The following is a 19,247-nucleotide window of genomic DNA, read 5'->3' as shown; positions in this document are numbered from 1 at the left end:
GCTACAAGATATATGGTCACACCGAGTGTCAGTAGATTACATGATCCTTTTATATGGTATACTGACACTGGGTGTGACCATATATCTTGTAGCTGCTATATTTGGCGTTACACGCTCCTGTGCGTTCGGCGACAAACACAATGGGCTTGCCAAATTTTGTTTGTGTGTGAGTCTTTGGTAAAATGAAATGAGAAATTTTCGGGCTTCCTCCTACAATATATCTGATTTTTTTGGGTGTTTTTTTTGTATCTTTGATTGTTTGTTGTTTAACGCCGCAGTCAGCAATATTCCTACTATATGACGGCGGTCTGTAAATATCGAGTCTGGACTAGTCAAACCAGTGATTGACATCATGAACATCGATCCATGCAATTGGGATACGGTGACATGCATGAACCAAGTCAGGGAGACTGACAACCCGATCCTGTTATTCGCCTTTTACGAAAAGCATGGGTTGCTGAAGACCTATTTTAACCCGGATCTACAATATACATGTAGCTGAAATCCCTTTCAGGTCGTGCTGACATTGAAGATAAAACAATGTACTTACATCATACGCTGGTCTGGTCTGAATCTTCTCATAGTTTAGCGATTTGTAGAAAACGTTTAAAGTCATTGCATTCTGCCTGAAAAGTAGAAATCCCACCTAAATGACACGTTGTGGACAGAAATATGGCATATTCTCATCGTCTACAAAATATACAAATGTAACTGCTCTGACCCCTAGTTGAGGTTCTGGGCGGACAATGTTCCAGTACAGACTCCCCCATCATTGTCAATATGGGGACCGGGCGAATACACTATACAGGCAGTACCAGTGGTTGATAGCATGAGAAGCTGACGACGCCGTCAGGATACGATGACACTTCCTTGCGTCATCGGGGCGGTCGGGTAGCCGAGTGGTTACGGTGTTCGCTCGTCACGCCGAGGACCCGGGTTCGACTCCCGACTTGGGTACAATGTGTGAAGCCCATTTCTGGAGTCCCCCGCCGCGATGTTGCTGGAATATTGCTAAAAGCTGCGTAAAACCATACTCACTAACTCTTTGCTTCATCAGCCGATCCTCATTTGAGTCTACTCTTAGAATTGTCTGTTTGTTGTTTAAGGCACTATTTCAGCTGTATGACCGCGGCCTGTAAATAATCGAGCCTGGATCAAACAATCCAGTGATTGGCAGCATGAGCATAACCCCACGCAACTGGGATACCATGACATGCATCAACCAAGTCAGCGAGACTGACCACCCGATCCGTTTTGTCGCCTCATACGACAAGCATAGAGTGCTGGCGACTTGTATTCTGGAATACTAACGGGGAGTCATGTGTTCGGTTGGAACACAGTTCACTAACCACAGACACATGGGTACAATGTATGAAGCCCATTTCTGGTGTCCCCCGCCGTGATATTGCTGGAATATTCCTAAAAACGGCGTAAAACCATACTAACTCACTCACTAACCACAGAGTGCTAAACCGTTCTTTACAGAAACACTGCAGTAGGACAAGGTCTTGTGGGTGAGTGAGTGAGTGAGTGAGTTGGGTTTAACACCGCTTTGATCAGGATTCCAGTTACCACGGCGTGTCAGCTTGATGTGGGGGGGGGGGGGGGGGGGGGGGGGGGGGGGAAGCCAGAATTGGACCAGGTCTCATTCGAACCAGTGATCATAGTTTTCTGGCATGCCTTGGTGGCGCAACTCTACCCCGAAGACAGACTACAAGCCTTAAAACTACTACAACATCGCCACTGCAACACCGCCACTGCAACACCACCACTACAACACCACCACTACAACACCGCCACTACAACACCGCCACTACAACACCACCACTACAACACCGCCACTGCAACACCACCACTGCAACACCGCCACTACAACACCGCCACTACAACACCGCCACTACAACACCGCCACTGCAACACCGCCACTACAACACCGCCACTACAACACCGCCACTACAACACCACCACTACAACACCGCCACTACAACACCGCCACTACAACACCACCACTACAACACCGCCACTACAACACCGCCGCCACTACAACACCGCCACTACAACACCGCCACTACAACACCGCCACTACAACACTGCCACTACAACACCGCCACTACAACACCGCCACTGCAACACCGCCACTACAACACTGCCACTACAACACCGCCACTACAACACCGCCACTGCAACACCGCCACTACAACACCGCCACTACAACACCGCCACTACAATGCAGACAGTTTAAAGGGGACGTAAACTCAACAGAGCAACTCTGCAGAATTAAATTCTTTGGGTATACTTAATAATCACAAGTCACTTTTGAAAATGGGAAATAGCCTAAAACAAACGATAAAAAACTACAGGCGAAATTGTCCCCAAAATTCCGCTACTGAGGGGATTTCCTTTACTGGGGTTAAAAACCTGCGCAATTTAAACGAAGTCGCCGCCCAGTCTGCCTGGTGGTTTATTGCGGGTCTTCCTACTTGTTCAGCACTTATTGTTTTAGGTATAAATTCACCCAAGCGTGGTGGTTGGGGACACAATAGGGGTTTAAGGGGCATCTCACATACCACACAACTGACTGGTGAATATTGTTTGATAGGCATCACTTAGAGGTTGACGGATGACAAGGTAGACACAATTTTATGGATAACAACTTCTTTAATACTGTGAAAAGCGACGTTTCGGTATAGATCCTTATACTGTTGTCAAGCAAGACTGAATAAGGGTACTTACTTACTTACTTTGGAGATTTAACGTGCGCTTTCCGACTGATGCGTATTTCGCACACGGGCCCGGCCAGGCCATTTAATGTGTTTCCGAAAGGGTCTGTGCAACCCAAAAGGGGGCTTTAGGGGTTGCTTATATATAATTTGGGAATTTTGAGATTTGGAATAGATGCCGATGGGGTTGGGGAGGAGAACTAAGGGAGCTGGGTATGGTGGATGTTTGTTTGTTTATGTGATTTTGATTTGGTAGGTTATTATGTTTTTAGATGCGTTTTATTAGTTCCGTTTTGATTAAGAATACGCCTAAGGCCTTGAAGTTTTCTAGTTTATTTTGTGGGTTTAGTATTGCTTCTAGAGTGAGAGCCTTGTTTAGATTGAGGGTGGTTTGTAATGCGGTTCGATGTGTGAGGTAGTGTGTGCAGTGGATGAGTGCGTGTTCTGGGGTTTCTAGTTGTTTGCAGTGTGGGCAGTTACCTGTAGTGTGTTTCTTTATTTTTTTTAGGTGGTTATTTAGGTTGGTGTGTCCTGTTTGGAGTTTAGTGATTACTCTGTCGATTTTTTTTGATGGATGGAGAATTTTTGGTTTGGTTAGTGGTTTGCTGAGCACTTTTTTGATTTGGCTATTTGAGTTTAGATATAGGTTATGCCATTTTTTGTGATTTTTTGTTTGTTTACACTTTTAATTTCTGATTTTGAGATGGGTAAGTTTAAGCTTATTTCTGGGATTTTGAGGGATAGTTTAGCTGCTTTATCGGCGTTTTCATTACCGTATATTCCTACGTGGGCGGGTATCCACAAGAAGGTTATTTGTTTGCCTGCCTTTGTTAGGTCGTTGGAGCTTTTAAGTATTTGATTTATTAATTTAGGTCGGTTTTTAGTATTTTTGTTTTGGAGGGCTTGCAGTCCACTTAGGGAGTCGGTAAGTATTAGGATTTTTTGGTGGTTTTTGGATTCTTGATTGTGGAGGGCTGAGGCCATGCCCATTAGTTCTGCCGTGAATATTGATTGGTTATTTGGGAGTCGGAAGGATTGTGTGGTTTTAGTTGGTTGTGTGGTATGGACTCCGAAACCCGTGTGTTTGGAGGTCGGATCTGAGGATCCGTCCGTGTAAATGTGACACCAATTTGGCCAACTTTTGTGTATGTATGCTAGTGTGGTAGTTTTAGCTATGTTTGGGTCGGTTTGTTTATTTATTTGGCTAGCTAGTGTTTTGTCTATTTTGGGAATTTTAAGTTTAGGGGTGAATAAGGGCCTTAGTACAGAATATATATAGTAGGTGGAGGATTAGCAGTAACAACAATTGCATATATGAGTGGGATAACATAGGTAAGGTGTTGATAACAAGGGAATAATACTGTCACAACACGATGGACAGAAAACACATAGGTGGAAGCCAATGGGTCATGAAGCCAATTAAACAGGATAAGTGATTATTACTTGATGAGTTCATGGTAGGCGGATGGGATGAAATAGCTTTGATCTCTGTTGATTGATGGCTTGTGGCGGCGAATGTGGATTGCTTCTGTTAGTTTTCTTTTAGTGAAATCATGGAGGTTGTTGGAGAGGATTTGGACATTTGCCGTTGGCTCTAAGCAGGATCTTGACGGGGTTGGAGCTGGTGAAGTGGGTGTCGATGTTGGCTTGCTGTTTGAGGAGGCGGCTGATGATGTGGGAGTCTTTTCCTATGAACGAGAGGGCGATGCGGAAGGGTCGCAGATCTGGGTGTGGGATGGAGTACAGAGGCGATGACTTTGTCGACCGAAATTGGGTGGATAATGATTGAGGGGGGTGAAGACTTGGCGGAGGTGTTCGATCTCAGGTTTGGGGTCAGCAGAAGAAAGGTTGATGGCTCGTTTGGTGAGGGTGGAGATGATGCCAGTCTTGGCTTTAAGGGGGTGGCTGGAGTTGAAGTGGATATACTGGTCGGTGTGTGGGGGCTGTCGGTAGACACTGGTTTGGATTCTGTTTGTTGGGCTTCTTCAGACGAGGACATCTAGGAAGGGTAGTTGGTTGTCCTTTTCTATTTCGATGGTGAACTGTACTCGGGGGTGTTGTTGGTTAAGATGTTGTAGTAGCAGGGTTGGGTCTTGGTCTTGTTTGAGGATGACAAAGGTGTCGTCAACTATCCTGTACCAGCAAATAGGTTGGATGGGTGATGAGGTGAGGGCTTGCTGTTCGATGTAGGTCATGTAGATTTCAGTAAGGAAAGGAGAGAGTGGGGATCCCATGGGTGAATATCTCAGAAAACTTAACACTACTAATTGGTGAACTATATTCACATACACTGAACCGAGTGAAAGCTTTTCAAATAAATTTCAATGTGAGTGAACATTGAAAGTATGATTAAGTGTGATTTGGGCTATAAATGGAATTACAGGCAAGAGACAGTAGTCCGCTGTGCCAAATGTCCAAGTTGATTTACAGTTTACTCCCAATTCTAAGAGGGGCTGGCACTTGTATTTTGCCCGATACAGGTTCATGCCCTTCCATTCACTGGGGTGTCCAACAACAAGAAACACCAAAAATGATGACTTTGTCACGAAGTACAATGAAATGCTTCTGAGCATTTCGAGGGGTGGCATGCAAATCTGTACTGTGCTGACTTACTTCCTGCTTACAAATCTGCACTGTGCTGACTTACTTCCTGCTTACAAATCTGTACTGTGCTGGCTTACTTCCTGCTTACAAATCTGTAATGTGCTGACTTACTTCCTGCTTACAAATCTGTACTGTGCTGACTTACTTCCTGCTTACAAATCTGTAATGTGCTGACTTACTTCCTGCTTACAAATCTGTAATGTGCTGACTTACTTCCTGCTTACAAATCTGTAATGTGCTGACTTACTTCCTGCTTACAAATCTGTACTGTGCTGACTTACTTCCTGCTTACAAATCTGTAATGTGCTGACTTACTTCCTGCTTACAAATCTGTAATGTGCTGACTTACTTCCTGCTTACAAATCTGTACTGTGCTGACTTACTTCCTGCTTACAAATCTGTACTGTGCTGACTTACTTCCTGCTTACAAATCTGTACTGTGCTGACTTACTTCCTGCTTACAAATCTGTAATGTGCTGACTTACTTCCTCCTTACAAATCTGTACTGTGCTGACTTACTTCCTGCTTACAAATCTGTAGTGTGCTGACATACTTCCTGCTTGGGACCCGTGAAGATCCGGGGAAGAATAGGTCCTCAGCAACCCATTCTTGCCGTAAGAGGCGACAATGCTTGTCGTAAAAAGCGACTAACAGGATCGGGTGGTCAGGCTCGCTGATTTAGTTGATGCATGTCATCGATCCCAATTGCGTGGATCGATGCTCATGATGTCAATCACTGGATTGTTTGGTCCAGACTCGATTATTTACAGACCGCCGTCATATAGCTGGAATATTGCCGAGTGCGGCGTAAAACAACAAACCAACCAACCAAACCAACTACTTCCTGCTTGACAACGATGTAAGGATTTATACCGCAACGTCGCACCATAACAAAATAAAAAAGTTGTCATCTATAAAAGATATATTGTCTTTACTGTACAAATTCAATGAGATACTGCAGGTGTAACAAGATAATACAGCGATGAAAATCCGGGTATTTTGATGGCAAATTGATGCCACCAAGAAGAAGAAAAATGAAAAACTGGACCATGCCCTTGAGTTGATGGTATACCAAACAGGATGTTACATACATTGATTGTTATTTTAATTATTCATAATATCAAGATCAAAAGGTCGCTTCACACACTTTTTTGTAGGATTAACCATAACAGCAACACTTTTAGATTGACCGCTTCCTGACTTATCCGTACAGCTGCCAAGATCACGTGTGTACATACCAGCCATTTGTGACTTACCGCTGCACACGCGCCGGTAACTTTAGGCCACGCCTCCCAAAATTTTATTTATTTTATTTTTTATTTCATTTTATTATTTATGTATTTATTTATTTTTTATTTTCATTTTTATTTATTTTATTTTAATTTTTTTTTTGGGGGGGGGGGGGGGGGGGGCGGGATGGCGGGGGGATCCGATTCCCGAGCGTGTGATTTCAGCACTTTCATTTGGACATTTAAATACTTTCTCCGAATGTTATGATATTTGTGCTCTCGGTAATATATGAGAATTGATATTCGCAACAACATCGCAATCATTTGTTTCCCCTTAGATCTCCTTGCCCAACATCGAGGTATGTTATGTGCTCCCGGAAGGAAGTTGCCTATAAGGAAACAAGAATCAAGGACTGTAATGTCCAAATTTGAGAATATAAAATGCTGACTAACCTGAAGAAATTTTCCTTTTCTTTGTCTGAGGAATGTCGACTGATCGGCACTTTCCTGCCATGTGAGATAAGTGTGTCCACGAAAGTATCAGCCAGTTTGGGGACATGGCCTGTAGCGGGCCACATAGCGGTAGAGAGCTCTACTTGGTAAGACTCGTCCCTGAAATCACAACATGATCCTTGCACAGTTGCGATATCGTTGGCTTTAGCTCATAACTATACAAGCTCCAATCTAACGTTAACGCTTTAACTTTCAGTAAATCTCGCGGTATATTTTAGACGTGGACATACATAACACATTACATTCTCACCCACGTAGACATACATGACATATTACATTCTCATCCACGTAGACATACATAACACATTACATTCTCACCCACGTAGACATACATGACACATTACATTCTCATCCACGTAGACATACATGACACATTACATTCTCACCTCAAGTAGACATACATGACACATTACATACTCACCTCAAGTAGACATATATGACACATTACATTCTCACCCACGTAGACATACATGACACATTACATACTCACCTCAAGTAGACATATATGACACATTACATTCTCACCCACGTAGACATACATGACACATTACATACTCACCTACGTAGACATACATGACATATTACATACTCACCTCAAGTAGACATATATGACACATTACATTCTCACCCACGTAGACATACATGACACATTACATACTCACCTCAAGTAGACATACATGACACATTACATACTCACCCACGTAGACATATATGACACATTACATTCTCACCCACGTGGACATACATGACACATTACATACTCACCTACGTAGACATACATGACACATTACATTCCCACATCAAGTAGACATACATGCCACATTACATTTTCACCCACGTAGACATACATGACACATTACATACTCACCTCAAGTAGACATATATGACACATTACATTCTCACCCACGTAGACATACATGACACATTACATTATCACCCACGTGGACATACATGACACATTACATACTCACCTACGTAGACATACATGACACATTACATACTCACCTACGTGGACATACATGACACATTACATTCTCACCCACGTAGACATACATGACACATTACATACTCACCTCAAGTAGACATATATGACACATTACATTCTCACCCACGTAGACATACATGACACATTACATACTCACCTCAAGTAGACATACATGACACATTACATACTCACCCACGTAGACATATATGACACATTACATTCTCACCCACGTGGACATACATGACACATTACATACTCACCTACGTAGACATACATGACACATTACATACTCACCTCAAGTAGACATACATGACACATTACATTCTCACCCACGTGGACATACATGACACATTACATTCTCACCCACGTAGACATACATGACACATTACATACTCATCCACGTGGACATACATGACACATTACATTCTCACCCAAGTAGACATACGTGCCACATTACATTCTCACCCACGTGGACATACATGACACATTACATACTCACCTACGTAGACATACATGACACATTACATACTCACCTCAAGTAGACATACATGCCACATTACATTCTCACCCACGTGGACATACATGACACATTACATTCTCACCCACGTAGACATACATGACACATTACATTCTCACCCACGTAGACATACATGACACATTACATACTCACCTACGTGGACATACATGACACATTACATACTCACCTCAAGTAGACATACATGACACATTACATTCTCACCCACGTAGACATACATGACACATTACATACTCACCTCAAGTAGACATATATGACACATTACATTCTCACCCACGTAGACACACATGACACAAAACATTCTCATCCCACGTGGACATACATAACCCAAAACATTCTCACCCACGTGGACATACATAACACAAAACATTCTCATCCCACGTGGACATACATAACACAAAACATTCTCATCCACGTGGACATACATAACACAAAACATTCTCATCCCACGTGGACATACATAACACAAAACATTCTCATCCACGTGGACATACATAACCCAAATAATTCTCACCCACGTGGACATACATAACACAAAACATTCTCACCCACGTGGCCTTACATGACACAAAACATTCTCACCCACGTGGACATACAGAAGACAGTAAATTCTCACCCACGTGGACATACATAACACAAAACATTCTCACCTACGTGAACATACAGAAGACAGTACATTCTCATCCCACGTGGACATACATAACACACAACATTCTCACCCACGTGGACATACATAACACAAAACATTCTCACACACGTGGACATACAGAAGACAGTACATTCTCATCCCACGTGGACATACAGAAGACAGTACATTCTCATCCCACGTGGACATACATAACACAAAACATTCTTTCCCACGTGGACATACATAACACAAAACATTTTCATCCACGTGGGCATACATAACACAAAACATTCTCACACACGTGGACATACATAACACAAACCATTCTCATCCACGTGGACATACATAACACAACACATTCTTTCCCACGTGGACGTACATAACACAAAACATTTTCATCCATGTGGACATACATAACACAAAAAAATCTCACACACGTGGACATACATAACACAAAACTTTCTCATCCACGTGGACATACATAACACAAAACATTCTCACCCACGTGGACATACAGAAGATAGTAAATTCTCATCCCATGTGGACATACATGACACATTACATTCTGACCCACGTGGCCATACATGACACATTACATTCTGACCCACGTAAGGCGATAGCTTGCTACTCTACATAACTCCCTAGACTAGGTCCAGAAGACACGGGGCATGCAGCATCATATTGTAGCTAGGTACCCTTCTATAAGCACAGGGGGCATGCAGCATCATATTATAGCTAGATACCCTTCTATAAGCACAGGGGGCATGCAGCATCATATTATAGCTAGGTACCCTTCTATAAGCACAGCGAGCATGTGGCGTCAGTGTATAGCTGGTCCCCCTTCCTCAAGCACATGTGAAGCTTACCTGCAGTTCGGTGTACATCTCTGTTGACATGGCGTGTCGCCATCCTCAAACGTCTTCAAGACCGTCATCTCACATGAATCTAGGACAGGTGAAAATTGTAACGTTTATTCATCAAATGTGTGTCTAATGCTTCTTTACGTCCCTCCTGTCCCTATAGATCTCTGCACTGAATCATGGAGTCAGCATAACCGACCGACGCACCATAAAAAGCAACAACATGGTTATGCCTCCTTCATATTTGACCCCAGTCCCTCATTTTCGATTGATATGGAATATCGGTCTAATAGACAACCAACATAACACACAAACAATGTCTCAGTTCTAGAACTAGGCAGAACCTATAATCCCTCATCAAGTTAGTGCATCATTCAAACATTCCAACAGTTTCCGCTTTAAAGAGGTTCCGGACTAATGATTAATGAACGCTAAGTTACTTCCCTTCCTATTTGGCCGTAACGAACGGTTAAGAACATATATCAGCGTAATTACTAATATTGTATCCGACCTTTTGTCAGTTTTGCAAATAACAAAATCCAACACAATTTGTGCCTGCATTACCGCGTGTGACGTCATACAAAGTATCATGAAATGACTTATATTTACAGAGACACAGACCAGTTGATATTGCGTGCGAGACGCCTACTAAAAGAGGTGGAAATCACGCGCATAATACGTAGGAAATGGTAAATCAAAATTTTGATGACAAATGGAACAAACATCTAAATGTCCTGTCGCCGCTAGTTTTTACAGGATGTTGCTGCTGAACGTGCTCACACACTTCATCCTGTAATGCCCTCATTCTACTTGAGTTCAACCAATGTTAGGTTATAGAAAGTAAAAACAATATTTTACACCATCGAGTACAAACTTGATCATTTTTTTCCAAGTTAAGGATCAGAATGGATATTAGGTCTATAAATGTCACGGTTGTCCGGATGTCAACGAAAGATATTTTTCAGCGGGTCTATTAATTTAGTCTCCACCGTCCTGATATCACTTGGCTATTGCTCAAAGCTACACATGATTTAAAGGCTGCATCATCGCAGAAGCTGAGAGAAAAGTACTTCTTTCTGAGTTATTGTTGGTAGGCATTTGAAATAATGACATTGGTATATACAATGCCCAAAACGTGATTTTATATGTATATTTTATTTGTCATATACATAATCATCAGATGGTAATCGAGTGTTCAAAATTGGCACACATCATTCTCATTGACCCAGGTATGGCACTCATGGAAAAGTAGATTTTGAAGGCGAAGGTCATCTGTTCTCAATATCTTTTATGTTCAACATTAGAGTCCCAAACTGACTGGCATCGTCGTCTCATGGAAGCAATCAGATCCCTTATTGTGGCCTGGGGAATGTTCTCAGTGCTCCAGTGCTTGTGCCAACTGTCGGAGGTTCTGTGGTTGTTGCTGTCGTGCTCTTTGATCCAGTTCATCCAATAAATGTTCGATTGGGTATACATCTGGAGACCTGGAGGGCCATGGCATGACGTGGATGTTGTGATTCCTGAAAAAAAGGCTGTTGTCAGTCTTGGCGTGTGATGTCAGGCGTTTGTCTTGTTGAAAATAATGTGACGCGTGGCCGAAGAATCTCAACCGTGTAACTTTTACGTTGTCCCGTTAAATTCCCTTGAACTTGAACCAGCTCTGTAGGAGATGGCTGCCCGCATCATCACACTGCCACTTCCACTTCCTGTATGCAGTTTCGTGCATAACGTTCCCCGCGACGCCTGTAAACACAACGTCAACCATCCGACGGAAAAGCATTAAACGTGACTCAAAATGACATCTCGAACTGGTCGTCTAGCGCGAATACCTTCAGTGCGTGAACATTTCCTCACTGTTGGGTTTATATCCTACGCAACCCTGGTAATGCCGTAGTTGTGGAGGTGGCCTTGATGGTTCTTTCACGTCAGTGACGTAGCCGTAAAATCTGCCCTGTGATGTTGTAGTGATACGTGGTCAACCGGATCTGGTTAGGTCCCGCGTTGTCCCGTGTGTCTGATATGGGTTCCAAACTCTTGAAATGGTGCTTGGTGCTACGTGGAAAAAAACCTGGCTATAGATGAAGATGGTTCCTCTGTTTGCAGTCGGCCGATGGCTTAGATGCGTTGGGCTTCCGTCAGCCGTGGCATGGTTTCGCTGTTCACTTGCTGTAAGATTGTGATGACATACATGTCATGTTAGTGTGTTTCGGCGCCAGGCTCTCACGTGGATGTGTTTTTGATCTTTTCACCAAATTTCGGCAGTACCTCATTCTTTCCACATAAATCAATTCCAATCGATGCAGAAATGACCAATTCATTTTTGGGTATTAATTTATTATGGATGTCGGCAACACTCTATCAGATATTTACGATTTTACTACTTTTGTGGGGTTTGTTTTGCAGAGTTCATATAAATTACAAAATATAAATGAATACATGATACACTGGTATATTTCAATTTTTAGCTTGGCAGATTCTTGAATAATTGTTCAAACGTGATTCAAAATTGGTACGAATAGTCTGCGTGGGTTACATACATGTATAGAGGACAACGCGTTGGCCACTTGAAAATCCTATTTATTAAGGTAACATGAATTCGCATTTACCTCATTTTTACTGATACCGTTAAGCTATCTTAAAGCTATAAACATGGATTTATATGTTCACGTAGGTGAGAATGTAATGAGTTATGTATGTCTACGTGTAATGTCCTTTTCTCTTCAATACCTCATATAACCAGTTTCGATATATTTCATTAAAAAAACATGCCATGGTATTGCAACTGTTTTATCCAGAGTTCTCGAGAAAACGTACCATAATGCAATTATGCAATCACCAACAATTTCCAAGTATTATATTCTTGTGTCATTTCATGAGGTCAGTTTGAGTATGTACAGCTGCAAAGATTAACATTGGTAACTATGTATATTTCTAAGAGATAAACATTAGTTCATTCTGGCGGCCATCTTGAAAAGACATGGCGGCCATTTTGCATTTTCACGTGGCCAACGCGTTTTCTTGAACAAGCTACCCAAGGAGACGATTCATGCACATTTTGCTGCGTGTATAACCATTTGAACAATTCTTACCCAAAAGGACTCTAATCTGTTTGGTTATTAGGAGCAACAGAGTTCAGTGCTTTCCTGTAACGCCGCAATAAATACTGTAACGTCATAATATTGACGTTCCGTGAAGAACTGCGTTGCTATAACAGACACCTTTGAGAGTTTAACACGTGTTGTATTGTTTGTCAGGGATAACCTACCTCCGTTTCTCCTACTGGTGTCACACTGTCGAAGAGGGAGGGATGGGACGGTCTCCATGATGAGGCCGAGAGCGGCGGCGTCACACGGCAACGTCATGTCGCAGCATCCGCAACTGTTGACCAGCTGTGCCTGAAGACACGACTTCTCGCACGCCTGTGACAGTGCAATGGGAGACGGTTACACGGACATCCACTCTAACCCGTATGCCTAATCTCACAAGTGTCAATATCACAGTCATATTGCTCACTTAGTTTTTCTTCACGCTTTACAAATGTGACGTTTACAGTAAAATCTCGTTTATCAAGACGGTATCGAACCCTGTGAAACGCCTGGATTAACAAATGTCCGGATTAATGAATCATGTGGATGGAGTAGTATTCTTTGGTATATATGTTGTGTTCCTGACGAGAAAATTTGATAGGCAAGGTTTTCGGAATAACGAGGTTTCACTGTATACAATATGTATCTTTAACATAGTGAAACTTGTAGCATATAGTTAATTATACATACATTAATACAAGAAGCTTATGGATGTTTTATTAAGACAGCAATATCCTAGTCCTCTTTGGCTAGACACGCTGACAATTTAAACTGTTCGTATTAACTCGTATCATGTATTGACAGGCGTTATCAAAAGGGTTAAGTGACTGAATGTTGTTTTATGCAACAGTCAGCAGTATTCACGCTACATCACTGCGGCTTGAACACAATATGAGTTCGGCAAACCAGTGGTCGACTGCTTATACTAATCAAAACATGTTAAGGACCAACCGATTTTATATTACTGTAGTTAATCGGCCATGCCATGATATTTACTATGGTTATATTAAAGAATACTTTGGTCCTAAGCGATTTTTAGTGGTGTATATGAACCAATCCACATCAATGGCGAAACCCATCTGAAATCAGTCGGTTCTAACAGTGTATCAGTTCTTACCTTGTCACTATAGGTGATGTTTTCTACCTGGGTGGAGAATATGTTGGGTGGACCGTCTTGCCCGTGGATTTCACAGTTGCCATACGGGGAAGGTGTGCGCTCAACAAACACCTGCACACAACACACAGTGAACCTTATTTACAGCAACCCTAGAAGAAAAACACCACCACATACAGTGAACCTTAGTTAGATTTATTTCCAAAAACTTCCAATAGTCCGCTCTTACCTTCTGTACGCCGACAGATGTTGCAAACCCAGGGGAGATGTCGAAGCCCTCGTCCTCAGGGAACGGCATGGCGGCGACGTTATGGACTGTGACCTTGAAGCCGACTCTGTTGGTGAGAGACCTGACGTACTCATCCTCTTCCACGTTCAGCATGATGGAAAGCCCTGGAGGGAACACCATCCTCATTACCCGCGCCACTGTATCTCTACTATTACGGTACATTCCTTTGCCCCGTAGACCGCCTCCGTGGTCTAGTGGTTGAGCGTCCGCCCGGAGAGCGGACGGTCCGGGGTTCAATCCCAGGCCGCGTCATACCAAAAGACGTTAAAAGATGGTACTTTAGTTTTATCACGACATGTCAGCTTGGTAGCAAAACCCGAAGTGATGCGGTCCTTTAGCACTCTTTTGATCCCCGAACACGGGTAAGGTGCTGACGCATTAAGGATACGACTCGGCACAGTGCATTCAGGCGCACACAGACGATTGGGTCACCCGTGCCCCGAATAAGAAGATAAGTAGACAAAACGACAATGAATCCACTTTAGCTGTTCGCTTTGTGTTGGCAATTAATCAACTTCGTGGTTTGTTGGGACTGCGGGTGTTTCAGAATCAGGAAATGAATTTTGACTGTGAGCAGCTATAGAGTAGAACAAAGTTTCAAGATGTATGGGACCCCTGAACACCCGTAGCCAGTGGGTTGTGGTCAAGGCGATGGTCTTGCAGCCTTTCATTGGTACGAGGCCCTAATTCGTCCCAGTTATGACCTTTGGTTGGTCACCACAAGCTCCTTTTTTTCAAAGAGGTCAACACTTGCGACATGTGTCACCCACCAAACACACACACACACACACACACACACACACACACACACACACACACACACACACACACACACACACACACACACACACACACACACACACACACACACACACATTAAGCTTGCACCCCACTCCGACCTACACACTTTTACATAAGGCTTACACCCCGACCACCCCCCACCCCCACACCCTCTACGCCTAAAGACACCCCCCCCCCCCCCCCCCCCCACACACACACACACACACACACACACACTCACAGTAGGCTTACACAACACATTAAGGGGCCAACAAGGTTGGTAGTGACCAAGTACTTACCATATAAAGGCCCAGTCTTGGTTGTGTACATCTCGTCCGTCGCAGTGGTTGAGAAGGTGTAGCAGTTGCCGTGCATGTAGTTGTAGAACCTGGTGAAATTCCTGGGAATGACAAGTGTACCAAGCATAGTGACATTTAGCTTGCCAACGATTGGAGGCCAATGTTAATTTTTAGCACTGATTTTACGACTATCCAAAATACCGTGAAATATCCCCACTTCCACAGAATCTTGTTATTTCTAGAATGATCTGTATAATTAACATCTAACAACCAGAATAGCCCGAGAAACTTAGGCGGCCGAGAAAACAATATATCCTGGATCACTGATGCAAATTAACTTCATACTTTATATATTTAAAAGCAAAAGGCACTGAGTTTATCAATATGCATGACTACGAAACCCGGATGTACAGTCAAACACCGCTGTGTCGAAGTTGACACAACCGAAATTCACAACTCCAACTTCTAAATTCCTCTCAAAGATGTTATTAGCACGTGGACTGCAATACGTCCATGATGCGCCATAAGATAAGTTCTGATTGGCTCTGACCCTTAAAACTAAATTAACATCTGATTGGTTAGAAGCGGGTCAATATATAGTAGCGATCAAGCTACCCAGGGTACATATGCGCGCGAATGTCTAAACATACCCCTGGGTTCCGAGGATGGCCTACAGTATCTGTTCTCTTACCTCGGTGTACATGTTTTTCCTTGATAGAAACACTCTATGAGCATGTCCTCCAGCTGGTGTCCGATGTTGGTTCTTACTCTTGGTGGAAGGTTGGATAAGGCTTGTTGGAAGCTAAGCGCTGCTCTGTATTCTTCACTGTACGAGCCAGATGGTGTCGACGTGTCCACAGTGATGGGGGTGTCGGTGACGTCTGAGATACCCAGAGCCTCTAGGAGTTCAGGGGAATCGGCTTCTGGCACCTCTGAACTCACAGTCTTCTAAAAGAAAAGGCTACACAGTGCAAAAGTCCGATGTCGGATAAAAATCGTAATTCCTTATGATTATGGTTTGGGGAGGGAGGAGGGGTTAATGGCCCTGCAAGTGTTTTTCATTCGGCAAAATATACATACCTGATTTGTCAATTTTTTTTATCTCGAAACTGAACTAATCCGATACAACTTTCCTTCAGATGCTGCAAGGAGTTGTCATTAAAGTAGATACGCCTCTGACCCGTGACGACCCGGGGTAGAATAGGTCTTCTTCAACCCGTTCTTGCCGCAAAAGGCGACTATGCTTGTCGTAAGAGGCGACTAACGGGATCGGGTGATCATGCTCGCTGACTTGGTTCATGCATGTCATCGTATCCCTGTTGCGTGGATAGATGCCAATGATGTCATTCACTGGATTGTCTGGTTTAGACTTTTTAATTTACAGACCGCCGTCATGTAGCTGGAATATTGCTAAGAGCCGCGTTAAACAACAAACAAGCAAAACAAATTGTTGCCAGGGATGGCAGGGGCCTTGGGAGTTGCTGTCTGGAACCGGTGTCGAAGATGCATGGTTCGAATCCAAGAGTTTGGTTGCCATATTGGATATCTGACCTTTGAATAATTTTCTTCCGAATATTTGTTATTTGTCTTCCAAAGAAACAAACAACCCCCCCGACATTCGATTGGTTGCGTTTCTTCACTCTTTTTAAAAAACAGTTCCCATGGTTCAAATTCAAATATTCATATTCAGGTTCTTTTGTAAGAGAAAAGAATCAAAGTCACAAGAACCTTTGCCTCTGGGTATTATAACCGTAGGTAGGCCTGGGTTTCCTGGGTATGCACGCACACACACAAACAAACACATCCATACCAACAAACACACACATCAACACCTCACCACACACATGTCCACTCACACACACAAAACAAACAACAACAACAACAACAAACACACACACCACACACGTACAAACACTGATCTTACGTAATAATATTGCAATGGTAAATCTGCCCTCGACCCCAACAACCTCTCTCCCCCCCCCCCCCCCCCCCCCCCAACCCCCAACGCCCAACCCCACCTACCTTTTCGCCCAGTTTGAAATCGTAATTGCTCGACACATTCATCAGCTGGGATTTCTTGGCGGCATTGATGTTGCAGATGGTGATGGCAGGGAAGCGAAGCTTTGTATTGTACTCCAGGCTGACTACTGTAGACACCTCCCGCGTCCCGAAGGCGATGAAAATCGTCCAAATGTTGTACACTGCCACTCCTGAGGAAGATACACAGTTATGTCTATCATTCCGTATGTCATGTTTGCCCCGATTATATTTCTAGGTTTGTCAGCACCATACCCGTGTTCATGGGTTTTACCAAAGTAATAAACATCCAAGATGTGCATCACCTCGGGCCTTTCTCCCACATCAAGCTGACACGCCGTGATTTAACCTCAATGTTGTTCAAAGCGGCGTTAAACCCAACTCAGTCACTTACTACTCTTCATTCTGATGTTCCCAGAAATATACTACTACTACTACTACTACTACTACTACTTCCACTAGTAGTAGTAGTAGTAGTAGTAGTAGTAGTAGTAGTAGTAGTAGTAGTAGTATTTGTAGTAGTAGTAGTCCATTTATATTGCGCATATTTCCATACCACTCAGGGGCATACGCAATGCGCTATAACCCCGTCACCGGATCAGTGTGCACTTAAGAATCATTCTAAGCTCCCTGAGGAGTATACATCCCAAGCTGCCTGTTAGGGGGATAGAAGTTTAACGATCACATTGCCACCTCATCCTACCTGGTACCCTTTCACTGCTTGGTGAATAGAGGCACATTTTGAACAAAGTCACTTGCCTGAGGAGACACTACATGTGGTACATGTGCTTCAGTGTGGGGCAGGACCGAAGCCTTAGAAACTCTCAGGAGCCAAGCTGCCGAAACGCGGTCACCCATCCAAGGACTCTCCGAGACCGAAATATAATGCGTTCTCAATCACAGAAAGAACTCAACTAATGTAAGATTGATTGCAGCGACCCCTGGTAAAATCAATCAATGAATAACACAATTATGTGATGAAATATCTAATTCAGATTATCATACAACCACAGGCGTGACCCAGAGAAATACATCATATTGCATAAACACGAACAAGTGCACAATACATAGTTAAGTGATGCAACATCATATTGGACAGTTTCACCTTGTTATATGGCAGTGTATTTTGCTGTAACAATGATTATAGCTATGTTACATTGTTTCTGTTGAGATTCGGTAGACGCTCATTGCATTGTGTTGGACAGTGATTAGTCGTCAGGAATGTTGTACTATTTAATGTAAGCAGTCGTCAGGAAGTTACTATATTTAGACATGTGATATGTAAACTTCCGGTATACCGGGGCCTCATGCAGATTATTCAGTGATGTTCTAGTGCCGCCAGACTGGTTAGGTCACTGTGTAGAAATTTCCAGTAGCTAGTTTGACTGTATACATGGTGGAACAAGAGCGTGTTTAGGCGTCCATCACATATTTTCATCTGAGAATACATCAAGACATACTTTAGTGTGACGATCACCCCGTATTCCCTGCCAGGCCCGTCTCGGAAGCTTGATCACCGTCGCCACTGGGTGAATATACTATTATCTCTGACTTTTGCTAATATAAGT

At 43.2% G+C, this 19,247-nt stretch overlaps 1 protein-coding gene across 1 annotated transcript in view; it reads right to left on the bottom strand.

Annotated features, from left to right (window-relative positions):
• The window catches only part of LOC139475188 (epithelial sodium channel subunit gamma-like), a 29,545-nt gene that overhangs the window by 3,130 nt on the left and 7,168 nt on the right, over window positions 1-19,247 (bottom strand). Inside the window, exons 2-10 of the mRNA XM_071258444.1 lie at window positions 17,665-17,852; window positions 16,334-16,590; window positions 15,643-15,743; window positions 14,504-14,667; window positions 14,278-14,388; window positions 13,340-13,493; window positions 10,081-10,159; window positions 7,007-7,165; window positions 551-626 (exon numbers count right to left, since the gene is read on the bottom strand). Of these exons, the coding sequence (XP_071114545.1) occupies window positions 551-626; window positions 7,007-7,165; window positions 10,081-10,159; window positions 13,340-13,493; window positions 14,278-14,388; window positions 14,504-14,667; window positions 15,643-15,743; window positions 16,334-16,590; window positions 17,665-17,852 (1,289 nt within the window). The remainder of the gene's footprint in view (window positions 1-550; window positions 627-7,006; window positions 7,166-10,080; window positions 10,160-13,339; window positions 13,494-14,277; window positions 14,389-14,503; window positions 14,668-15,642; window positions 15,744-16,333; window positions 16,591-17,664; window positions 17,853-19,247) is intronic.

This window comes from Haliotis cracherodii, unplaced genomic scaffold, assembly GCF_022045235.1.
Source record: "Haliotis cracherodii isolate W230 unplaced genomic scaffold, xgHalCrac1.p SCAF_3, whole genome shotgun sequence".
Taxonomy (NCBI): Eukaryota; Metazoa; Mollusca; class Gastropoda; order Lepetellida; family Haliotidae; genus Haliotis; species Haliotis cracherodii.
This window is presented reverse-complemented; position numbering and strand designations above follow the sequence as displayed.